General features: G+C 42.2%; 1 protein-coding gene across 1 annotated transcript; it reads left to right on the top strand.

The window, feature by feature from the left end:
• Positions 1-601: 601 nt before the first annotated feature.
• wizb (WIZ zinc finger b) lies at positions 602-25,486 on the top strand. Its single transcript, XM_055153079.1, has 19 exons — positions 602-721; positions 1,729-1,914; positions 2,265-2,424; positions 5,971-6,046; positions 6,552-6,682; positions 7,600-8,853; positions 9,720-10,154; positions 10,373-10,726; positions 13,044-13,151; positions 13,591-14,139; positions 14,702-15,127; positions 15,632-16,135; positions 16,411-16,965; positions 17,053-17,267; positions 18,774-19,086; positions 19,889-20,060; positions 23,140-23,528; positions 23,853-24,031; positions 25,364-25,486. The coding sequence occupies exons 2-19, from the start codon at positions 1,801-1,803 to the stop codon at positions 25,484-25,486; spliced, it is 6,057 nt and encodes a 2,018-aa protein (XP_055009054.1). The 5' UTR covers positions 602-721; positions 1,729-1,800.
• Positions 25,487-26,272: the final 786 nt, after the last annotated feature.

Here is a 26,272-nt window from a genome sequence, read left to right as displayed (position 1 = left end):
TGTTGTTTAGTCTTGATATTTACAATTGAAATAACTAGTTGGCTTAAGTCTTTGCCACTACATGCCAGGCATGGAAGTATAATAAGATACATGATGCCATGCTAAAACCCAAACATGTGGGTGTTGTGGTAAAAGTTGAACTCCCTGAACTTGCCCTCTGAGTGTTACTCGAACTCTCCCACTGGTCTCCCTCCTCCTCCGCATCGACGTTACGCACGCAGCCGTGGCGTGCCTCCGAGCCAAATAACATGGAGTCCTCCGCCTGGCATCTCCGAAGGAGCCATGCAGGAGCCCGGATCGGTGTTTAGCCGAGCCCCCCTTCGTCCCTTCGGCAGAGGGCAGGCACGGGCTCTCTATCCGCAGCTCTGGGGAAGCGCTTCGGCTCTGTCTTCAACGATGACGAACGCAGTTTAAAACAGCGTCTCCAAAAAGTGCTATCCGCAACGCAGGCCAATTCCAGTGAGTACTAAAAAACTGCAGTTTCAGGGCGTTTGGGGATTACAGACAGCGGTGCACGGATGCATTGTTGAGAAAGTCACCTGACGAGGACAAGATCGATACAAGTGTTTTCAGGGAAGCGACAGACAGACAGCTAACTGTGAGCTGTGCAGCAGCCAGCGGTATGTCCAGGGTGATGTACCCGGCCATTGGGCCGCTTTGAGAGGGGCAGGAGCAGGCAGAGAGGAGACGGGCCTGGAGGAAAGGCCACTTGTTTTTTTATGTAAGTGTATGAAGACCAGACATTTTGAGAAAATGGGTCAAAGCAGAGATGTTGTCATGGGCTTAACGCTGGGGGCAGAAGTCTGGAAGTGTCAGGAACAAGTGGCCATTAGTGGCCATTAGAGCGAGTTAGTCCTGGTTTAAGGTACTCAAAGAAGTTTGAATGCAGGTGTTCCCATATAGGCAATGTATTATACTGACCTCAATATGATAATACATCGGTACATCTTAAGACCAGTTTATTTTATTTTATTTTTTTTTATTTAATTGGTCCTTATCTTTATTAAGATGCTGCAGCTGCATCATCACTTTGCCACTAACAAATAGGAGGCCTACATTAAACAAGATTGACAAATATTCACATGGACAAAACTTAGCGTACTTTCCATCAGGGGGTGCTGAGGATTTAATCATCATCTATAATTTTAGTGAACGTTAAGAGTTGGCCAGTGGCTCTCAAATTTTCCATATTAAACACCACCAAAGAAAAGATCTGCTTTCCGAGTAGGTGTCACCAAATCTAAGCCAGTATATAACAAAACTATTCCAGGTATCATCAAGGGCTAAACCGGCTCCAAAAGTGGACTACATACTTTCCACTGTTGGTCTAAACAAGAAATTATCCAACAAAATGGATACACTTACACAGTTAGATAAGCCCACATACCGAAAAGCTGTCCAAGTACCACCTGAAGGAGCTTGGTACCACAGTGGTAAATGTACCACAAACACTGAAGTATAATGTAATGAGGTCAAACCTGACTGGTTCTGGTTTAGTCATAACATTAGCTACCAGACATATTAATACTTGCTTATTGTTCCTTACCAGTTGTTTCTCACATAGCCAAATAAATGGATGGATAATTTACAAATAAATCTGATCAAGTGATAAGATATGACAAGTTTATTCATATTGTCAATAAACTTAACAAAATCACAATGTAGCGCTACATCTTCACAGTGTAGTACTCTCCCATTGTGATGTTGTGTTGTTTTTTATGATTCCAGAAGGACCCAAGATTGCACCATGTAGGCAGACTCCTTGACGGTGGGTTGCCATACTGCTCTCTGGGGGGGACCATGGAGCCAGAGGGCCGATCCCCCACCCCAGGGACCAGCTATGGGCCCCTAGATTTGCACGCACAAAGCCCTCCACCAACCTCCTTTACCTTTGACGACAACTCTACTCTGCAGGTACATAAACAGCAGTTACTGTACCTAATGTCATGGTCTATGCCTATGATATTCCATTACTGACTTTCAGTTGTGGTGTGTAGTGTAACAAGAGCCACTAAATACATAAAACAACTTTTTCATTGACATGGCATAACTAGGTGCAACAGCATTTTGAGCTCTAATAATAAAGAGTTACTGAAACATGTGTGAATGAAACAGAACACAACTCCAGGTCTGTTTTTAATGAAGAAACATTCCAACATGATTTAAAGTTCACAAGAGTAACTTTTGCATAATATAGGACCTTTTAATAAAGGGCTCTGAATCCTGACCAATTCAAAATAATTGTGTGTGTCTGTCTGTGCTAGCTCTCATGTTCTCCAGATAAACAAGATGGTCCAACTTCTGCCAAATGTGAGCAGACCGAGGGGGCAGAGACAGGAGGAGGTGCACAGTGGAGAGCCCGGTCCTCTGCCTTCCCCTCCTCACTGAGCTGGGACTCCGACTCAGAGAAGGAGACACTGGATGGTAAGACACGTGCTTAAAATGTTTATGCAAAATATGAACAGATAACATGTACTCTTGACATTCTAATAAAGTAGCATCTAATTACATGTTTATATTACAGCAAATATAGCCGACATTTATGTATGTAGATAGGGAGATATTAGATGCAAAGATTACACGGTGTAGGAGGAGCAATTTAAGGAACAAAACATAATGTATCGAGGTACACGTATTACTTACTTCAAAATGATTCCGTTTTACATCAGAGCCGACACAAAGATGACACATGAAAGAATTCCCGCTGAGAGGTTTGCTATTTTTAGGTTTCATTATTATAAATGATGCCACTTGACAATGTGTCGTCCTTTGTGTTAAAATCTGACTTGAAGTTAAATTGAAAAGTTGTTAAACTGGTTCTATTTTTACTTGTGAATAGATAATTTATTCAAAAACATAATGTGCTGCACTGCCAGTGTTAACAGCCACGACACCCTGTGCATCTGTAAATTAAATTCAAAGTTCAAAGTTAACTTTATTGTCAATTTCTTCACATGTGCTAGACATACAAAGAAATCGAAATTAAGTTTCTCTCTATCCCATGGATAGACAGACAGGACAAACAATAAAGGGACAGTCCAGAATTTTGGACATAGGACCTCATTTCCTAGTGAGACAGATTGTTGGAGACGTGTGGAGACACTTTTTTAAATATTGCATTCAGTCCTTGTATTTGCAGAGGTCGCTGGTGCTAGGCTAGTGCATGTCAATGGCCATAGTTAGCCTACCACTAAGCACCCACTCCACAAAGCACCCGAAACAAATTTATTATAACGCCAGACTGTTGATGTGAATGTCTGTGTTCATAGAATGATTTTAGAAGTAAAACCGACCTTGCATTTGAAGGATTTATATCTGAGCAGCAGCAGTGAGTTGTACTTCCTGATAGAAGGCTCGGCAGCAGTGGACTGATATCACCTAACACGTACCTTACCGGCAAAGTAAAATTCCGCTGCTGCTGAAAAAATAGTCCCTCAACATGTGACGATTCATGCAATGCAAGGTTAGTTTTATTTCAAACATTATTCTATCAACACAGACATTTACATCAATAATCTGGCGTAATAATTGTTTTGCTTCGGGTGTTTTGTGGAGTGGGTAAGACTGTTTTTAGTGGCAGGATAAGTATGGCCATTGACATGCACTAGCCTAGCACCAGCGACCTCTGCAAATACAAGGACTGGATGGAATATTTTAAGAAGTGTCTACACACGTCTCCAACACTCTGACTAACTAGGAAATGAGGTCCTATGTCCAAAATTCCAGACTGTCCCTTTAAAGCACAAGACAGGACAACATTTATGTGCACAGACACAACAAATAGCATCATCTCTAACCACTACAATAACCAAAAGTAAAAGCAAAAGTAAGAATTTAGCATCAAAGAAAGTATATCCTAGTACAACCAAATGTAATAGTCATAGTTTTAAAAGGCATATTGATACTTTGCAGTTGATGTCATCAACATTCCTTGGAAGTGTGATGCTAACTGGGGGCATTGCTCTGTCTGAAGCTCTGTAACTCAAAATAGACTTTAATCAGATTTTTAATTTAGCGCAATTTGACCAGAAAGAACTGACTTAGCTGAAACTAAGCCGAAATTGTAAAACCTTTTTGGCTGTTTACTAATGTGTGCACTATGTCACATTCTGCCATACAAATACATGTAGAACACCCCCAAGCGTGATGTCAAGTATCAATAGATTGTTTTGGGTCAAGGTTAATTTTAATTTTCATTCTTTGCTACAATTATTAAATACATTTGATGTCCGTTTGAAGTTACCAAGGCTTTTAACATGCACTATAGATTTGTAAAATTAGTTGTGGACAAAATTGTTGGTACCCCTCTGGCAATGAAAGCAAAATCGACCATCATCACTGATATAACTTGAAACTGATAAAAGCAATAATAAATAAAAATTTACTGAAAACTGTCCAGTGGAAATCAAACATTGCTTTCACTTGTGGTTAAACAGAATTATTAGAAAAAACAAAATAATGAAACTGGACTGGACAAAAATGATGGTACCCTTAAAGTAATATTTTTGTTGCACAAGTTTTGAGGCAAACTCTGCAATCAAACAGTTTCTGTAACTGTCAATGACACTTCTGCAGAAGTCAACTGGTATTTTGACCCACTCCACGTGAGCCAACTGCTCTAGGTGTCTCAGGTTTGAAAGGACTTCTCCAGACAGCATGTTTCAGCTCATTTCACAGATGTTCAATAGAATTGAGATAGGGACTCACAGAAGAATACTCCAGAACAGTCCAATGATTTGTTCTTTGCCATTCTTGGGTGTTTTTAGCTGTGTGTTTTGGGTCATTGTCCTGTTGGAAATCCCATGACCTACAACTGAGACCAAGCCTGCTGACACTAGTCAAAACAATTTCATTCCTTAATACCTTGATGGTTTTGAGATTTTGTTGTACCTTGCAAAGATTCAAGACACCCTGTGCCAGATGCAGCAAAACAGCCCCAGAACAAAACCAAGCCTCCTCCAGGCTTCGCAGTAGGGACAGTGTTCTTTTCTTGGTGTGCTCCATTTTTGCATCTGTGAACATAGAGCTGATGTGTCTTGCCAAGAGTTCCAGTTTTGCCTCATTTGTCCAAAGGACATTCTCCCAGAAGCTTTGTCTTGTCAATATGCATTGTGGCAAATTCCAGTCTCAGTTTTTTATGATTTGCTCTCAACAGTGGTGTCCTCACATGAAGTCCACTTTGGCTCTAACAGTGATGGATGGTGTGATCTGACACTGATGTACCTGGTCTTTTGAGATCAAATTTAATTTGTTTGGAGGTTGTTCTGGGCTCTTTTGTTACCATTTGTATGATCCATCTCTTTAATTTGTCATCAATTTTCCTCTTGAGGCCACGTCCAGGGAGTTTGGCTATAGTCCTGTGGACCTTAAACTTCTGAAGAACATGTGCAACTTAAATCACAGGAACATCAAACTGCTTGGAGACGGTCTTATGGCCTTTATCTTTAACCTGCTTGTCTATCATTTTCTTTTTAGTCTCCTGACACAGTTCTCTTCTTCACTTTCTCTGGTCCATGTTCAGTGTTGTATCAATCATGTCTCCAAAAGGCACAATGACACATGTCTCCCTTTAAACAGACAGACTGACTGAGCACAAGTTTGAAGACACCTGTGATGCAGATTAAAGGACACGTCTATGTTTAACATGTCCCTATTGTTCAGTTGTCTAGGGGTACCATCATTTTTGTCCAGGCCAGTTTCATTAGTTTGTTTCTTTAAATAATTCTTTTGAACAACAATTCAAAAACAGTGTCTGTTCGGCTATTTTTCAGGATTTTTTTATTTATTATTACTTTTCTTAGTTTAAGGTTATTTCAGTGAAAATTTTTTATTTTTCTTTCATTACCAGAGGGGTACCAACAACTTTATCCACGTCTGTATATGTTATGTATGTCACATTATAAATTTATAGTGCAGGACACAAGATGTTCATGTATTTAATGTTGGCTTTCCGTCTGTTCCATGTGTCAGAGGAGGAGCTGACCCACCTGTCGAACCCTCATGGTCTGGCTGCTCACAGCCCTGGGTCACCCTCCACAGGACTCAGGTGAGGGGCAGGGACACCAAAAGGTGCATTTTGTATCTACTACTGAATTACTAGTATGTACTGTATGGAGGTTGGTGTTGGTCCCTACACTATGTTTCTTGATGGAATCTAAATATCAAATCCTCTGTTGACAGTCACAAAATGTCCTGTAAATCTTGAACAGTGTTTCATTTTGTTGCCAACCTCTGCTGAAAATGTTTCTTTATCTTTATCTTTAGTAACTTAGAATCACAGTCTATTTGAGAATTTTAATGTGCTGATCTATTGTGTTTGTTCAGATCTCTAGTGGTTTTCTGATTGGTTTGTGTGATGTATAGAGGTATTGACTGAAAAATACCCACCCACGTAGTAACTTCTCTTATTTTGATAATATGTGCAAATCCTTTACCAAAAATAGCACTCACATGCCTCCCTTGTCCTACATATAGTATCTTTGGCCTAATAAAAAGCAATTGCAACACTTTGATTTGCTCATGAAAATGTCACTGCTTTCACTGCTGCCTAGACTTGAATGTGAAGACAGCCAAGAAACAGAGCAAGTGCGGCCTGTGTCCAGCCAAGAGGAGGGGTCGGACAAGAGCACAAGGAGCACAAACACTCAAGAGCCAAAAACTTCTCAGCTCAGTGCAAACCAATGTGAGTACAAACCAGTGATCATAGCAACTGGGGATCTTGTAAAATACTGTTATGACATGGTAACTTGGTAACTAATGAATTAATGAAGCAAAAGACTAATGAAGCAAAAAAAGTAACTCCATTGGGGGAGAGTTTTTCCGTGTAAAGGCAAAGCAATAATAGTAGCTTACCAAAGTACTTAGGGTCAGAAAGCACCTTTATATAACATTATTATTTACTCCATATTTGGTGGTGGTAAGGCACAATTGTAGCCAAAACTGAGGCAGAGTGACAGAAGTTAGACTGGCAGTCTGCTATAGACCTCTAAGACAGCAATCATTCACACGCACAACAGATTCATAGGCAATCATGTGAGTGAAGTGTCTTGCCCTAGGACACAAGTACTATGCACTCACTACAGCACCTGGTATTTCTATATAGCTGTGTAACCAGGCTCAACCTGGCTTAGCTTCTGAGATCTGACGATATTGTGCAGTCTCAAGGTCGTACGGTTGTAAATAATTGGAAAATTACATTATAGCAGTTCACCTTTTACTAGCTAACAGTGAATTTTTTACGAAAGAAAAAAATGTAACACAGCAGCATTTCTGCCCATAGCTTTGAGTTTATAAACATTTAAAAATATTACTGCCCTGAAAATTACCACAAAAATAAAGCAGAACAAGTTACTATTTATCTGAATGGGGGGACCGAGGAATTCAGTGGCAAAGTAGTTAGTCCTTATTGTTTCTATGTACTGGCCACTTTCCATGTTGTTCCCCACCTATGGCCCCAAGGATGGGCTTCAGTCAGTTCACAAGGCAAAATCTCAAACTAAAACTTTGTCCACTTTTACTACCAATGTTACCAACACAAAACCACACCACCATTTGCTTCTTTTGATCTGCTTATTTGCAATCTTCTGGTTCTCTTCACAGCGGCTGACAGCGCACGCTGGAATGTAAGCGAGCCATCTGAGCCGTTTGTCTCCAAATCCCCACCAAAGGAAGGCTGCCAATCGGTGCAGGAGGTTCACAAGACAGAGGGCTTCCAAACGCACATGGGAAAAGAATTCAAGGAACGGGAGCGAGACGTGTACACCTTCCCCGGAGATTCTGACCCTGACAGCCCTCCTCCCGCTCCCTGGGCCCGCTGCACGTTCATTCAGCGCTGCAGGAAGAAGAGAGTGCTGCTAAGACCCTTCTCTGGCATCAGCCCCGATCTTGGGAAAAACTCAAAAGACAGCGAGGTGGAAAAGATGTATGATTTTGACGAAGACGAATTATTGGAGGAACCTAAAGAACAAGTGGAGGAAAGCACCTCGGAGGTGGACAACCAAATTTTTACTTGTGTGGAATGTAGCATTTACTTCAAGAAGCAGATCCACCTACAAGAGCACATGGTGGAGCACTCCCACAGTACTTCAGAAGAAAAGGAGAAGACTGGTGAAAGTAGTGAGTTTAAGTGTACAGAATGTGGTTGGAACTTATCAAATGAAACCGACCTGGAGAGCCACCAAAAGCAGCACCAGGAATCACGTGACAAAATCTTAAAGGAGATTGAGAAATTGAATGTAAACGATTTAAAAAAACAAGACAGCGAGGAGGCCTTAACGGTCCATTCGCCAGTAAGAATCTCAAATACAGATTGCGCCATTGTGGATTTAGATGCTCCAGATATCAGGACCCCAGTTCAAGGGAAAGGACAAACTGGATACCGACGGCGTTTTATCTGTCCTGTATGTAATTTCAGCACAAGAACGCCACAAGCACTGGCGAATCACAAAAAAACCCACAACAGAAAACCTACTTCCACTCAAATTGCTTGTTTATACTGTGCCTTCCGAACGTCAAGTAAAAAAGTTTTAAGGGATCACCTGAAACTCACTCACCAAGGGCACGGAGAGAATGGGCAGAATCCAAAACATATTTTAAATTCCAAAATCTCCATGACTGGTAAATTCCACAGAGGAGTTGGTGCCTTGGACGACTGCACATTACCAGATGGAATAACTGGGAATATGGGGCAAAATAGTAGACAGAATATTTGGACTAAAGTGGCCAGGCTTAATCCCAGAACAGAGTATGATAAACTGTCTGATAGTGAGGATGACGTGCAAGTTCAGACAGCAGAGGGTATTAGTGAACAAGAGGGAAAATCCAGTCAGCGCACAAGATCTCTCTCCAACTCGGGTAAGTGAAATTATTGCAGTTATTTGAAACATAATTATATAAGCTCTTTGGTATACTTTTGATTTTAGTTTATCAGTTGTTTGTTGACTCATGTTTCTTGTCACGATAAGAAATTTTGAAATGTGATATATTGCTGAAGTAAATATACAGTGTAGTATACAGTGTACATAGACTACAACCCCATGGATCATGACTGAAAGGGTTTAGGCTGAAGCAAAAAGTACTTATAATGCCAAACCCTATAAAAACGTGACAGAATTCCAAGAAAGAAAAGCAGCGTATGAACAGCAAGTTTGCATTTACAATTTCACTTACGACTTACTGTATACTGTATGTAAGAGACAAAATATTAATTAAATCAAACACAATTTAATGCATAATTCATTCATTCATTCCACAGCTCTATATCTTTCAAATCATAATGCTTTATACTTTTTTTTAAAGGCTTCTACAGTGGTGTTGTTCCATATGTTCACCCCTCTAACAGAAATACAATCACTTTTTTCTTAGTTCTTATCTTCATTTTTTAAAAGATGCCAGTTTTTCTGTTTATGGTCGTATAAACTAATACTAATGTTAACAAAGGCACAAAAGTTTATAGTTTATGATTATACAAAATAAACCACAATGAGAATGAAAAAATCTAAGGGTATTTTGTTTTTGTTTATGGTCGTACAAACTAATAATAATGACAAAGAAGGTACAAAATGTATAGTTTATGATCGTATCAAAGTAAAACTTAATGTTAAAGAAAATGTTAAAGAAAAGCATGTGTTCAGTTACTAAAAATCAAGTAGACAGTTAACATATTTCACAAAATCTGAAATTAGTGCCTTTTAATATGAAATTATCTGTTGTGTATCCAGACGACCCTGTAGCACAGTGCAGCAGCCCACGGGCTCCTCCTCTGAGGAGGAGTATGAGGCACGAGGACAGGCAAGAGGGACAGCCGGATGGAAAGGTGTTGTACCTGAGGCGGAGCAGTCGAGTCAGTGCTGCTCCAGTGCTGGTGCCCAGTGATGATGAGGAGGGTGATGAAGAGGGTTCAGGACGGCTGCTGTCAGATGTCCTCCTGGATGAAGACGCAGAGGAGATTGATGAGGACACAGAGGAGCTAAAGAGCGTGGAGAGGAAGTGCCCTTATTGCCCTGATCGATTTCATAACGGCATCGGACTGGCCAATCATGTGAGGGGGCACCTGAACCGAGTGGGCGTTAGCTATAACGTACGCCACTTCATCTCCCCCGAGGAGGTCAACGCCATAGAGAGGAGGTTCTCTTATCAGAAGAAGAAGAAGAAAGGTGACACATGCATTATTTTACTGCATGTTTTAATCTGTGGATCAAGCGTTTATGATTTAATTGTTTTTGGACTTAACACACACAGATGCTCTCTCTATTGAAAAACATTTCATAATATCTTATCTGGCTCTTCTCTCACCTCACACACCAGTCACAAGCCTCCAGTACACACACCGTGTACTTACAAATTACTTACAGGCTGCTTCCTCTGTCCACAGTTGCGAACTTTGACCCTGGCACCTTCAGTGTGATGCACTGCGAGTTCTGTAACGCGGGCTTTGACACACGGGCCGGCCTGTCCAGTCACGCACGTGCCCACCTTAGAGACCTGGGCATCACCAACTGGGACATTACCATCTCCCCCATCCACGTGCTCAGAGAGGTGTTCTCCAGCCGACCCGACCTGGTCATCCCCACTGCCCCCCCACGCAGCCTGTGTGACGAGGAAGAGGACGAGGACAGTGAGGAAGATGATGACATTATTGAGGTGAAGCTGGAGGAAGAGTCAAGGTCTGAGATATCAGAATCAGCTGTGCCCTGGAAATATGAGGACCAGATAAAAGAATGTAAAGGTAAGAATTCATATCAATCATTTGTGATGATTAGAAATCGTCTACAGTAAGGTTGTTTGAGATGCAGTGTGAATATTTAGTTAATTTAGTTTACTGAAAAAACAAATAGTATGCTTCAAATTAGGTGATCAACTTGACTTCTTTTAAAATGTCCTCTTCACGCCTTTTTTGCCTCAACTTTAATGCATTCTTTCAAGTTTTACAACATGAAAGATCAAGTCAAAGGTGTCCAAAAGTAGTTTAAAAAATGGAATATTGCAGAACACTTTAACCCCTTGCAACATTTCAGTGTTTTAACAAGCTATGAACTTTAAAGAATTGTTTATAAAGATCATTATTATCATGCATGTATCTTTCTGCATGTAAGCTGGTGATAAATGCAATAATAAAACGTTTACTTTTGGATTAATGTGTGTTTGCTAAGTTACAAGTGTTTGCTTTGACTGGCTATAAACTTATAGTGTTTAAGTGTTGACATTTCCTGGCAGCAGATCCCTGTAGTATGTAAATGTGTGCTTGGTGTGCTCTCAGCTGTTGTTACTTTTTTTAGAAAGCTATGCCATCCATTTTATCAATAACCTGCTAGATTTAAACTGCCTGTCCGACTGGAGACTTAGTTTTCTTAACGGTTCAATATCTTAGAAATGTCATCTTAATTCCAAACATGGTTAATTTGATTTGTGGATGAGTAAAATATCAGATGCTTCTCTCACTCTTATATAATTTTGGCCGTGACCTAAATCCAACTTTACTCCTCTGTCACAATGAGGGAACCCCCCTGCAGTAGCGCGGTGGGGAAATTAAATAGTGGCAAGTGCATTGAGAAGTTGCTCCACAGTTTTGATAACAGACTGTGGTTCTTGCTTGTATAACTTTAAGATTATATTGTTGTTGATTGATGCAGAAGAGTGGTTAAGTGGCTGTATGAGGAGATGTCAGGGGGATAGTCCCTTATGCCCACTGTTCATCACTCTTTGATGCCAACCTCCGCCTTCCTCTATTGGTCACGCCTTAAGCTTAGCGGTGCATATGGGGCAAAATGGCTGCTTCCACCTCCCCGCAGACCCAAACAATAGCGGAAAAGCAGTCGGCTGGCTCCCACGACTGCCGGGAGTCCGATGCACTGCGGCTGCGGAGCGGTGAGTTCAGCTCCAGCCGTGTTCCCCCAGTAGAGTGGCGCTCGCTCCCATCTCATCCCCTGCGCGCCCGCCGTGCCACATCTCTCTAGACAACAACCATTAAAAGTCTTTTTCTCAAGAGAGCACGTAAAGACAAATGATGGTCGCGCAGGTAGCCCACAGTGCGCCCATGTCACGCGTGTCAGCAGCCCCCATAGACATGCGTTTGGATTGTTTTGTGCTCGGTAATAAGTGCCGCTCCTATTGGCTCGCACATTACTGTATTTTCTTCCTGTCTGAGCCTTTCATTGAGTGCGTCTGGGATGACGTCCAGTATTTCAATGCTGCAGGATCTCTAAAATTACCTACACTTGCCCAATCCTCGCCATTTTACTTTGATTTTTGATAGAGGACGTGCTGTGCCTTCCAGTGTATGTATCCATGCATGGTTTCCTTACAAACTCGTAGCGGAATTGCTCTGTAGACATAGTTAAGCACTTTAAAACGTAGCGAGTGATGTTGGAGAACTTAGGGAAGGTGAAGTGCAGTGGAAGTGACACTTTTGCTCGGGGTTAAGCAGCGGTGTTCCTAAAGTCAACTCGGCGTGTCTGCTCGTTGTAAATGCTCCGCTAATGATGCCGTGCCATTGTGTGCGTTTTGATGTGAGACTGTTGTAACCATAGAGTCTGTGGTTGTAACGCTGCGCTCTGAGGTGTCACATCGCCGCTCTTTTACAGTCAGGAGATGAAGTGACAAGCGCAGAGCCGCCCACCAGACAAAAAGCATTGTCTGTCTCCGCGTCTCTTTTGATTTAGCCATTTGTCGCAGAAAATGGCACTTTTGTCCCAGGAATCCAGGAAGAAACACTACCATGTCTGTTTTTATAGAATCCAAGAATATTATTTTACAAAATTTAAAATAGTGAATTAGTTCTTCATTTTATTATTTTAAAATACAAACTAGGGTTTATTTACAACTAAATGAACTCATGACTTAAAACATTTTCATGTTTTTATTTTTGAATTAAAATGTCATTTTTACCATATTCTATAATTGTACATGTGTTCTACTTATGCGTGCATGCAGTAGAACAGGGTACATGTTTTTGTCAGGTATTAAAATGCAGGCATCAGCATTTGGTGTGTGTGGGTTTGAGTTGAGTGTGATGAAGTTGCTGTGTCTTTGTGTGTGAACCTCAGATGAGGAGGAGGAAGTGGCTGTTGAAGAACGCGATGCGCTGCAGCTGGCCGCTCTGAGCCTGGTCCGGGAGTCAGACAGGTCGCCCCAGGAGGATGCCCGCACCAAGGGTGAGTGAGCTTGCGTGTCAACAGGGGATGGGATTAGTCACACAGAAGCCTTATCATGGCTGTCAGTGCATGGGGAAATAGAAGAAGTGAACCTAGAGGGCTGTCCCTAGGGACCCTGAGAGGAAGACAAATGTACTTAGGGACTAAATGGGGCAGTTTTACATGGGGCCAAAGCAGGGAGCAGACAGGAGGGTAAGTGAGGGCAGTGCTCCCCCGAGACACAGGGCTGTACCTGAGTCTGCAAAAGAAACATCCCTTAGAATATGCTAATTTTGTGTTTTATTATATATAAAATATTATCATACAATTAGTACAAATATAGATTTTTTTTTTAAAGTGAATGAAAATGTGGAGAGTTTAGAGCTGATGTGTGGTAATGTGGTAATGTGGTAATCCAAAGCTTAAATCCCTTAGTCACATGTGGCTTATGTGTTTGCAGACGATTATTTGAAGTGTGAAGTGTGTGGGGCCCAGTTTGAGACCAGACGAGGCCTCTCTAGCCACGCCCGCTCCCACTTACGCCAGCTGGGCATCCGAACCTCTGAGAGCAGCGGGGCACCCATCCACTTCCTGTACCAAATCGCCAAGGAGCGCAATCTAGACAGCCAAATACGTCGTCTTCAAGAGCCCACTCCAGCCAAGAACTGTTCTCCCCCCACTCCATGTGATCCAAGTGATGAAGTGATAGAAGTCATGGATGTGGAGAAGACACCTGTCCCTCCCTCCCTCCTTGCCAAAGCAGCCAAAGCAGTGCCACCCTCCACCTCCTGCTCCACCCCCTCCCCTGGTGCCTCTCCTCTCCTGGCACCCTCTCCCTCTTCAGTGGTGAGGAAAGCCCCCATCTCTTCCCTGCTGCCAGTGTCTTCCCCTCTGCGCTCTCTGGAGCACAAAGCCGGGGGAATGAAGAGCCTGACCTCCAGCCTGGCCACGCCCCCGGCCACAAAACCCCTGTGGGCCCCGCAGGACAACGATGCTCCACTCAACCTCAGTAAGTCATTCGCTGTCTGTTCAGAGACAAGAGTATCTATTGATTTATTTTTAGACTGCTACCATCTCTTCCTTTTGCAACACTTCAGTCTATTTTAATGACAAAATGTGAATACATGTGTTTAATTGGGAAACATTTGTTGGCAGGTTTTGTTGTTTGTTAGTTGTTAAGAGATGCTCATGCTCATTATTCAAACAGCTGGTAGTTCATGCCCTCTACTAACAGTGCATGTTGCCATTGTTCCCTTTGGCAAGACACCCTATTTAAATGTGTTTGTGAGTGTCATCTTTGGAGGTCAGAAAGCCATTGTTTGATTAATCTGACTCAGGAAATCCCTGGCTAAAGAGGAATTACTAATTATTATCATAAATATTATCCTCTGCTAAACCTTGTTAATACATTTTGAACGTAAAGTTTTAATTTTAGCTTCTGAAAGTTCATTGACTGAGGTTACATTTGGGTGACACACTAGTGCTGTTTTAAGTGTATGAGTTTCATGATGTGCTTATTAAACATAATCTTAATAACTCAATACTAATGAGTAACATTTTTAATGGTACAGCTCTAGAGGCCGACCCCCACAAAGACATAGTGTGCCAGTTGTGTGGAGCTTGGTTTGAGACAAGAAAAGGCCTGTCCAGTCATGCCCGGGCCCACCTGCGCCATTTTGGAGTGGAGTACTCTGAATCCAAGGGCTCACCAATAGACCTCCTCACGCAGCTCATTGACAGTGATGAGTTCAAGCACAAGGCCAGAGAACTTCAGCTGGACGGTCCTGGGGAGAGACAGGGCCTCAGCAGTGCACTCTCTTCCCCAAAGCCCTCCCTGTTCTCCCTTCCCACATCTTCTTCCCCTCTGCTCTACAAGGTGACCACCTCCAAAACTACCTCTGCTTCTCCAATACTTGGCCCACCTGCCAAGCGCCTCAAGCCCTCCTCCATGCAGATCTTCCGCCTGAACAGTGGAGAGTTTATGACCCTTCCTCTCAGTAAGCTCTTTTACATTTTTTAATTTTCACCACAATGAAAAGCTTTTACAATTTTCATGTTTAATTATTTTTTTATGTGTACGAAGGAACATGAGTGATGCCTACGCAAATCTTCAGAGCCACCACTGCTCAGTCCATGTCTTGTTACTGTCTGTGGTGTCACAAAAAACACTAATGTTATTCCAACATTTTAGACATCCAAGTCTGCGGCATTTGCTTTTATCCTTAAGAAGGCGGCGCACCACTCAGTTTGCCTTAAATATGGTTTCAGAGCTGTCTTAGTCGTTTGTTGTGAAACAGTGGACCCTAAAAATAATTGCCATTGATTTCATTTGTTATATCTATGTAATCCCTCAGTGGCCCAGCTGAGAATGCAAGAAAAGGTAAATTAAGTAAACTGGACAACGTGTTACGAATGAAGATATTTCGTCTCTTATCCAAGATACTTTCTCAATCATCAAGGCAGCCATGAAAAAAATCACAAAAAATTGCTGTTTTTCCCAGGTGAACCTCTGAAGGAGATTGGTTGTGAGTTCTGCGGAGAATACTTTGAGAACCGCAAAGGTCTATCCAGTCACGCCCGCTCCCACCTGAGACAGATGGGCATCACACAGTGGTCTGTCAACGGCTCACCCATTGACACTTTGAGGGAGCTCATTGCCAGACGTGGTCTTCCCTCTGCTTTGCCTCTAAAACCTCAGAGGACCCCAGCTCCGCCCTCTCCAGCCCCTCCTCGTTCACCTCTGTCCAGCTCTTCCTCTCCTCCCAGTGCCCTGCTCACCCGCCTGCCCTTTGCCTTTGCTCGCCGCCACAGTCCACCTCAGATGGTGCCCAAGCTGAACTCCACTCCTCCTCAGTCCTCTCTGAGTGGACTCCTGAAGCCCAAAGCAGAGCCAGTGCAGCTGGATGTGACCAGCCCTGGGACAGTGGCTCGGTCTGTGGGATACTCCTCTGGAAGTCTCAGCCCCACTCTGACCAGTTCTAACAGTGTGCATCCGCTCAACCTCGGTAACTGAGGATTTTACTTTAATTAGCTTCTGTTATCGTAATCTATTAAAAGTTGTGTAAATCTGCTATTGCTTTGATTTTTGGTTTCAAATGTGTGTTACCATTCCAGTCAAGTAGTAAAAAAGAAAAAACAAAACAAACAAAACTCCTACTATATAATAATAATTAGTTGTAGTGGTAGTACTATGTAAAATATTTATCATGTTAACAAGTAAAAAGTCCATCACATTTGTATTATAATACTGTTTCTTTAACAGTGTTGTGTATTTTCTCAGCAATGTCTCATGATGTGGAGCCACCTCGGGACATCCGCTGTGAGTTCTGTGGAGAATACTTTGAGAACCGTAAAGGTCTGTCCAGTCACGCCCGCTCCCACCTGAGACAGATGGGCATCACACAGTGGTCTGTCAATGGATCGCCCATTGACACTTTGAGGGAAGTGATGCGCAAGAAAGGAGTAACGTCTGCATCATCTTTAGAGCCTGAGATTAAGAAAGAATCAGGTGTAGAGGCCAGCAGTCCTTCATTAGAGTGTCTAAGGGGTATTGTAGGTGTATCCACTTACCAGTCCTCCAGTCTGCACAAGTCTCCCCTCACTCTGCTCCAGTCAGGGCTCAGAGTTCCTAAAGCAGGGCTCAGCTCTGTGGGCACATCTGCTGTCCCGTCTGGAGGCAGGTTTTCCGGGCTGTCCCCTTTGGGAAAACGTCCACTGTCAGAGGATGGACTGTCCATGGACATAGCCCACTCACCACTAGGTCACTTCAAGACCTATTCACCTCTGCCTCATGACCTATCCTTCAAGAGCAAGTCCCCTCCGGTCAAGCACAGACGTAAGTCACTCTTTGTATGTTGGTTTGTTAAGTTTGTTAGTGTAATTCTACACATTCAGTAGTACTGACACCTTCCTCTTACATCAGCTGATCCCAGCTGTGAGCTGTGTGGATTCTACTTTGAGAACCGTAAGGCTTTGGCCAGTCACGCCCGAGCTCACCTCAGACAGTTTGGCGTGACCGAGTGGTCGGTGAATGGATCCCCAATTGAGACGCTCAGTGCTTGGATCCGCAGTCGGCCTCAGAAGGTGCTGGACATGCACCGCAGCTACATGCAGGGCAACTGCTCAGCCCTCAAGAAGGTGAGAAGGATTTGTAGATATAAATCTTTTAATGTTTTTTTTTTAATATGATGGCCTCTATCATGTTACAGTTAGGGTCATTGTTTTGCTTAAATTTGCACTTTATTGCACGATTTGTAATAGTCCATTTACTTTGTATTTTTAATGTGATAATCATTGGAAAGTACATAGTCATTAGATCATTATGCAACAGAAAATTGCATTTAGAATGGTCTGTAATTGCCCGTTACCCATGAGTTTGAAGTCTTGCCCTGTGCACTAGTATTTTCCAGTTGGTTTGACTGATCATTGGCCCCTGTAGGCTGTACAAGCCTGTAACCTGCTGTAGTTAGAGGGAGACATCTTGCTGGGAGATCTGAGCGGCCCCGGCTGGTTGCTCGACAGACATTAGCGTCTTGGAAAGCTTCAGACGTGTTGTCTAACAGCTTTGAGCCTTACTGTAGATCCTATGTCTTTACACCCAGCTAAAATCACTGCGGGGACAGATGCCAGAACAACTCAGCTATCGACTTGATAGTTGCCATAGTAACCAGGGTGCCTGGCAGCTTATGTTTCATCTTCAGATAAATTATGGCATGCTGTTGATAGAAGAAAATGTCTGTTTTTTTCTCTCCCTCTTTCTTCCCTCCTGAATTAGTTTCTGGTGCATTTGCGTCACTCTTAACACCTTTTCTCTGAGCTGATATGTGACACAAATACAGAGCAGATTGCATTTCCAATGTCCTTGTCAGTCAAGTTGTAAAGATTTATTCATACCAGAATACCAATCCTACCTCACTTAATTGAACTCAGTACTTGAGGACAGTCTAATTATAGAAGAAATAACATATTTAATTAAACCTATTAAAATGTTTCCTTCAAAATTGTTATGCATCAGATCTAACATGCAAATGAAATGGCTAAACAAAGTTGTTTCTGGCTGGATTCTGGCTTTGAATAGGTTTCTTTCACTGCTCATAAATTGAATGAAGAATTTAAATTGAAAGATTTTTGCTTTTGTAATTACACAGTACAGTGTGACTATGTGCATGGCACCATCACTAGTGATAGTAGTTGTATGTAATGTCTGCTGCACAATGCACAGCTGTAATGATGTTTTTCTCTAACCATTCTCTTCATTCAGTGATGATTAGTATTAGGAGAGTTTGCTTTGAAATTGTCAAAATGATATGTTGCAAGTCGTGTGTAATCTGGCTCAATAGGTCAAAAGCCAGTGCTCTCAGTCTCAGAAATAAATAGTTTTTATTGCTGGGGCTGAGCAGGGAAGGGCATCTGGCATACAGTTGTTATCTAACACACACTCTTAGAGTTAATTATATTTTTTGCTGTCATGTTTTAGTAATAACCTTCAATTGTTTGTTTATTTATCTGTGTGTGTACTATTATTACTATTATTTAACTGTATGTTATGATTGGCTTGCCTACTGAACTGATAAGATACTTAATAAACATAAGGTTAGATTTGTTTTCAGTATGTCTGATGCTGATCATGCTGCTCTTCACCAGAAGTGCAGGTCGCCTGTCTCTCTGGATTCTCCTCATGTCCTCCCTGCTTCATCACCAAAAGCATCAGCTTCCTCTTCCTCCTCTTCTTCTGCATCTCAGTGGTCTTCATCATTGGCAGTCAGCCTGGTTCCACCCTTAAACCGCGAGGTCGCCCACTGCCCCTCCAAAAACTCTGGGGATGAATCCAACACTAACTTGGACACCACACCCCCCAAACCTTTGGACAGCAGCCCCTGTCCCTCACGGCCCTCTGGCAGTCTCCCTCTCCAAGCACAGGTGGCTCGCAGTGAGCTCAACGTCCGCCTGCCCAGAGGTATGTCAGCTGGTGGTAGTGTAAAAGTATCAGTGGGTTTGATGACTGTTACTAGCGCAATTAACAAAAACTAAAACTAACTATCTTTCAAATGGTGAAAAGTCCTCAAAATGTCGAAACCCATGAAAACTATATTTTCACTTGACACCCTGAAGACTTTTTGGTTTTTGGTTTGAGTCATTTGTTGGCAACGCAAGGTCGTACCTATAGTGGATCAAACAAAACTGAAACATTATGTGAGTGGAGTTTGTCTCCTGAGGAGTTGTATAATAATGCATTAGGACATATATTTAGGCTCTAAATGTCTCATTGTGCTCTGTTTTAAATGTTACCTGTGACACAAAGGCCTTTTGATGCACATTAACAAACCTATTAGCACAGCCTTGGTACAAAGTTTGTCTTGTTTGTCTTTGACAGTGATTTGCCATTTATGCATTCTGCATTCATTAAGGCTCTGCGTAAATTCAAAGGGCTCTATCCAGCAATTCACTGTACACTGTGAAAGACAACTATGACATCAAACTACACATATATAGTCTATATTTACAGTCTAGATTTTACATGTTACAGCTATGTATTTATTTTTACAGAAACATTTGTATCTTCCTGTCACTAAGAAAATTACAGTATTAACAAATACTCCACAGACAAACAATGCAACTTTCAACGTAAAAAACCAAACAAAACATTGAAACAAGTCAGAAGAGAAATAATAATAATGCCTTGAAAATAATAATAATACCTTGAAAATTAATAAAAACTGATAAGAACTGACTTCTTCTCCTACTTTGCTCCTCTTTAGGGTTTGAGCGTCGCCCCCTAAAGCACCCCTCCTGCTCTGAAGGAGCAGAGCGGGACAGCAGCTCCCCCCGGCCCCCCCGCACAGGCACAGGCACTGTGCCCGCCCTGGTGCCCAAGCCACCTTCTTACCCACTCGTCAAACTGGAGGGCAACTTCTACACCCTGAAGTGCCGGTGAGTTGTCCATAGGCTATTTTTTCATGTCAACTAAACCTTTAGCTTTTAACCTTACCACAATGATGTTTACTCTTCACTGCCAGCCTTGAGAAGTTTTTTTAGTGTTCTGTGAGGCCTCACCTTTCCTTGAAAGCACAGTTAGCAACACTTTTGTGTTTTAAACACAGATCTATAATAAGAACTGGATAAGATACCCCCTCACCGTCCTGATGCGAGCTTGCCCCATAGGTACTGTACTAGAGTCTCTGTGTATATTTGTGAAATTAATTTGGCCTATCTGATTGGTCAGAACTGATCACATTGTGCATGTTTCTGTCATCACAGTTTGATGCACTAGTTCAGTGGTCCCCAACCTTTTTTCGCCATGGACCGGTTTATTGTCAGACGATAGTTTCACGACCCGGTACCAAATAACCCACACCCCAGTGCCTGTCCACAGCCTGTGAGTTGGGGACCACTGCACTTGCGCGTATTGAGGAAATTTTGTAAATACAGAAGATGAAATTATTTTTGGCATCATGTACCAATGAGAACTAAGCCAGTACACTTGTTTTGATCTTACCTACCTTATAGCATTGTGTTGCCAATAGTAATGCTGCAACATGCTCCACTCCCCACTGTTGTTGTCATTAAATAGTAACAAACAAAATCCAAGCAAGCAATCCAAAAGTATTTCAAAAAGCCTGAAACTAGCATACAGAAGGACCTTTAATGAAGTGTGTTGAAAGTAGCGAGGCGTTCTGTATTTTCAGCAACATGAATGAGATTTGTTTCACTGCAGCAAAAGCCGACAGCTCCCCTGGGTGGTACCTGCTCTGTGTGGATCAGCATTTTATTTCTTTATGCGAGACCACTGTTTCTGCTTAAACGTGCAATTTGCAACTTCTAGGACCAAATGACATTTAAGTACCTATGTGTAAATGAGGCATAAATTAAATTGAAGAGAAGCTAACTCTGACTTTTCCGGGCTGCTTGGAAGAATGATAAAGTACAGTTGATAAAGCAGTCTCAGGCGCACAGTGTTTTTGTATACTGGTGCATAGATGTGTGATTGCTTATGTAAGTTAATAAGTCCTTGTGGTATATTTCTGTCTCACTTATACCAGTTTTAGTAGATGCACTCCAAGGTGAGACTGTGCAGTGCCCAATATTTTGGATGGAGATGGTGCAGTAGTCTGAGTGTTTGCCCAATTACCCAAAGGTTGTTTTGTCCTTCAGCAAAATCCAATTATAAATGCGGTGTGTGTGTGTTCATACTGGGATTCTGGGCTATGTAAATAAAATGCATTATTACTAGTTATATGACATTACTTATTTAATATATATATACATACAGTCCCTGACAAAAGTCTTGTCGTTTATCCATTTTGTAGAAACAAAAGCTTATAACTTGACTTTAAAATTAATCGATTGGTTTTAGAAATGTCTCATATGAAAGCTAAAACCCTCCCAAATTATGCTCAATATACTAAAAAAAATTTGCTTCACTGAAAAAAGATTGATCATTTAATGAACACAGAAAGGTCAGATTTTGGCAAGACAAAAGTCTTGTGGCCTTGTCATATGATGCACCAATCCTAGATTACAGCCTCACCTGTGGTCAGTTACTGATCAGTCAATTAGTGGGTGTGTATAAAAAGACCCCCAGCACACCAGACCTTCACATCAACTGCAACTTGACCTCTGACAACATGCCTAAGATCCACCCTGAGACCAAAGCATGAAATTATCAAGAGGCTGAAGACCAGATCCACTGCTGAGGTGGTGACACCTTCAATGTGTCTCAGCGTCAAGTACAAAGAATAAGAAAAAGATCTGAAATGACTGGAGATGTTTTTGACAAGCCCAGGTCCAGGCAGACCCCGCAAGACAACTGCTCGGGAGGACCGTTTGTTGATTCGAAAATCCACGGCCTCTTTTCCACTGCAGCAGAGCTCCACCAGGCCTGGTCACCTCAAGTCCCTGTGTCAACCTGAACAGTTTGTAGAATTCTGTCTCGAAATGGCCTCCATGGTCGAATCAGTGCACAGAGACCAGCACTAAACAAAAGGCAATTAAAAAAACGTGTGGCATTTGCCAAGGCCCACAGCCTGCTAAAAGGATGGACACTGGAAAAGTGGCAGAAGGTGGATTTCTCAGATGAATCCTCGGTTGAATTACATCACAGCTGCCACAAATATTGCAGGAGACCTACTGGAGCCCGCATGGATCCAAGATTCACCCAGAAAACAGTTAAGTTTGGTGGCGGAAAAATCCTGGTCTGTGGTTCCATCCAGTCTGGGGGTGTGTGAGACATTTGCAGGGTGGAAGGTAAATATCAATAACCTAAAATATCAAGAAGTATTAGCTCCTCTTACATTCCCAACCATAAAAGAGGTCAAATTTTGCAGCAGGATGGTGCTCCATCGCATAATTCTATCTCGACATCAAAGTTTCTCAAGGCGAAGAAGATCAAGGTGCTCCAGGACTGGCCAGCCCAGTCACCAGACATGAACATCATGGAGCATGTCTGGGGTAGAATGAAAGAGGAAGCATGGAAGACAAAACCAAAGAATCTTGATGAACTCTGGGAGGCATGTAAGACGCTTTCTTTACTATTCCTGATGACTTCATCAACAAATTGTATGAATCATTGTTGAACCACATGGACATTGTTGAACCACATGGATGTGTCCTTCAAGCTCATGGAAGTCATACAAGATATTAAATATGGATCTCACAGCACCACTACTTAATTCACTGACGTTATGCAACATATTTTTGTATTTGAAGTAAATTATTTGTTCAATTTTCTGTAGGCGACAAAACTTTTGTCTTGCCAAAATCTGACCTTTCTGTGTTCATTAAATGATCAATCTTTTTTCAGTGAAGCAAATTTATTTTATTGAGCATAATTTGGGAGGGTTTTAGCTTCATATGAGACATTTCTAAAACCAATCGATTAATTTAAAGTCAAGTTATAAGCTTTTGTTTCTACAAAATGGATAAGCGACAAGACTTTTGTCAGGGACTGTATATATGTATATATATATATGTGTGTGTAATATATTTATTTCTGTTTTGTTCCTCTGCCCAGGTTCTGTGAAGTGGAGTTCCATGGGCCTCTGTCTGTGCAGGAGGACTGGATCCGCCACCTACAGCAGCACATTTTCAAGATGAATTACAAAACTCCCCATGCTCGAGCTCCTGCAAACACCCGCACAGACACCTCTGTCTCTGTCCCTGTCTCTGTCCCTGTCTCAGCCACTGTTTCAGCCCCCGTCTCAGCCCCCGTCTCCTCAGTACCAGTCTCAGCCCCTGCCTCAGCACCAGTCTCTGCCCCTGCCTCAGCACCAGTCTCTGCCCCTGCCTCAGCACCAGTCTCTGCCCCTGCCTCAGCTCCTGTCTCTGCCCCTGCCTCAGCTCCTGTCTCTGCCCCTGCCTCAGCTCCTGTCTCTGCCCCTGCCTCAGTTCCTGTCAGTTCCTGTCTCTGCCCCTGCCTCAGTTCCTGTCTCTGCCCCTGCCTCAGTTCCTGTCTCTGCCCCTGCCTCAGTTCCTGTCTCTGCCCCTGCCTCAGTTCCTGTCTCTGCCCCTGTCTCTGAACCTGTCCACACCTTTACCTCTACCTCTACCTCCAACACCCGCACCACCACACCTACCCTGACCTCCAGCCACACCCCCACACTCCCAGCAAAGTGCACTCCCAACACTGCCACTGAGCTGGACCACATCTCCACAGAGCAGTCCACAGTCGAGCCAACTCCAGTGTAACTCATCTTCCAACAGCAGCACACCTTTCTTCCTCTCTAGGTTTGCCTTTGATTGGTCCGGTCATTCCTCTGTGTCGGCCAAGTATTGTTGAGGAGAAGAGTTTCCCCTCCGAAGAGCCCTCTGAGCCCCAAGCACCTTTGAAGCAGCTTACGAGACTGTTACTTGGTCCCGTTTCCATGGGAACCTGGCGCCCTGGCTTATCCGTGCACCAGGGATGGGTATTGTGAAAACTTCCCAAGGTTATTAGGGGAGACAAAACAATGTTTGTTTTTGTCTTGCTCATATTTATGTCTGTTCATTTTAAACCTTCTTTTCTTTTACTGGTTCAGTTTGGAGTATTTTTACCTCCGTATCTTTTGTAGTTCACTCCCTTTTTGCCTCACTATTGTTGCGATGAACCCACAAGACTTTGGCTAGCTCTAGCACTGGTCTAAGCTTTGAAAAGGTCTGACTAAGATTTGAAAATTGTAATCCTGCTACTAGTCTTGTGCTTTAGACTTTAAACTTGTGGAATTTGCAGTGGGTAAAAATAGCACTTTTAATGTGACACTGAGCACTTACAGAGCACTTGTTTTGGGCTCTGGCTACACAGACAGTATTTAAAAGTTATATGGAGCTAGTTTTAGTTAATCTAGATACTTTGTTCATCCATGTGCAGAAGTTGGACACTACTTACTTCATGTTACATTATACACATTATTTAAAGAGCATTTCTAAATCTTACCTCTGTTGTGTATCTGTAACTAGAACTAATACCAATGTAGCTGCTGTTTGAACTATAGTCACTGTTGAAAATTGTAGAGAGAAATATTTCAGAAATCAAAAGAGAAATGCACCCAGTATTTTGTGCGGAGAAGAAACACTAATGCATAGGAAAATGTCAATCAGTTTCATATGTGTAGCCTGGGCCTAAAAGAATGGAGCAAGAAGAGGAAGCACATCCAAAAAGGGAATCTCCCTCTATCAACTCTAAATACTGTCCAAAAATCTATCATTCATCATTTCTTGAATGTAGCTTAAAGCACCTATTGAAACCTTATGCACACTACTCTTTGTGCACTTACTGATTTATGTTGGTCTTTGACTGGGCTTCTGGGTCTCCCTTATTAAGAGAACTGAGGATATTGTTACTCATCAATGTGTTTTAAACATTTTATCGTCTTTTTTTTTTTTTTCAACAAAATACAAATTATTATTTATTTTATACTCATATGAATGTTGTCTTGAATGAATTTTACAATGTTTCAAACTGTCTGTATGCCACTAAACACAACCCATTTCAAATTGTTAAGTCAAAGATGGGGGTTAGACCGCCGGCTTGCTGGACTCCTTTCTGTATTTACCAGAACTTGCATCCGTCGTAGAGTTAGGATGTGCCAAAGAAGTCTGTTTACTCCCTCGTTTTTGCCTCTGTACTTGCTGTTTACAATGGACCTAGCAAAGTGGGGATTTGCTTTCCACTCTGGATGAGATAAGACTGCTGGACTTCGTGATACTAATCTCCAGGGTTTTTTTCCAGTGAACCTGACTTCAAGCTCTTGTATACCCAGCCATGTGAACTTAATCTGGGCATGGGGGAGCGAGGGGCCGGGCCAGTCTCTGGAGCCCACCTCTTTCCAATCCGTTTTCTTGTACATGGCTTCAGGCGCTTCGTATCAACCTCAACTGACTGAAGCAATAGCTCAACAGGTCCTTTACATGTCAGTTCCAGTGTTTCCAAACATGACTGTTTAGCCCTAATCCTTTTATGGAGTATATACTATATAACTACATGTACCTAAGCAACTGTTGATGCTAGTAGGCTATCAATAGTTCTATTAGCAAAGGTAGTTCAAATAAGTGATCTTAATTCATATATTGTGATTTATGTATTTTTTATTGCTCCGTGCATTTCAGTAATCCTGCAAGGTAGACTATTTTTTAATTTCGATCCATTAGTCTCCAAGCTGAATTGGTGCTGGTGAGAGATTGAACCGGTAAGAAGCATTTTATTGTGATTGTCACGTCCTGTTATCAAAGGACTCTAATAACTTGGCCTTAGGAGGGGGCTTAATTTCATGTAATGATTGTCTGTCCCCTCTACTTATACAAACAGAGCCCATTGCAGGTCTGTGGCTGCTCAGAGGCCAGTGCATTAGAGAACCCTGTTGAAAAGCCTCAGCTGGTTAAACTGGCTTGTGTACGCATGTGTGAGTGTCTGTGATTAGACGACAGAGAATAAGAAAAAGATGCAAACGAAGGACTGTACTCGAAAGGGTGAATCAACTTCAGAACAAAAAATAAATAAATGTGATTTCAAAATGCACTCTGCTCTGTTGGTTTTATTGCATAACATTTGGGTGGCCACTAGATGGAGCCTCAATACAAATTTGATCATTAACAAGATTTGAATAAAACTAAAAGAGCCTAGTTTAAATATCAGATTAGGATTATGAATGTTATTGATCAAATAGTCAAAA

The sequence above is a fragment of the Boleophthalmus pectinirostris genome, unplaced genomic scaffold (genome assembly GCF_026225935.1).
Source record: "Boleophthalmus pectinirostris isolate CB_2022bp ecotype Guang Dong unplaced genomic scaffold, ASM2622593v1 HiC_scaffold_17, whole genome shotgun sequence".
Lineage (NCBI taxonomy): Eukaryota > Metazoa > Chordata > Actinopteri > Gobiiformes > Gobiidae > Boleophthalmus > Boleophthalmus pectinirostris.
The sequence above is the reverse complement of the archived record's forward strand: the minus strand, read 5'-3'. Positions and strand labels throughout refer to the sequence as shown.

Excerpts from the sequence above, each read along its gene's own strand:
- wizb (XM_055153079.1), top strand. The coding sequence starts at position 1,801 with ATGGAGCCAGAGGGCCGATCCCCCACCCCAGGGACCAGCTATGGGCCC. Across the intron at positions 10,155-10,372 it reads TCAGAAGAAGAAGAAGAAAG|TTGCGAACTTTGACCCTGGC; the intron begins GTGACACATGCA and ends CTCTGTCCACAG. Across the intron at positions 15,128-15,631 it reads GTTTATGACCCTTCCTCTCA|GTGAACCTCTGAAGGAGATT; the intron begins GTAAGCTCTTTT and ends TGTTTTTCCCAG.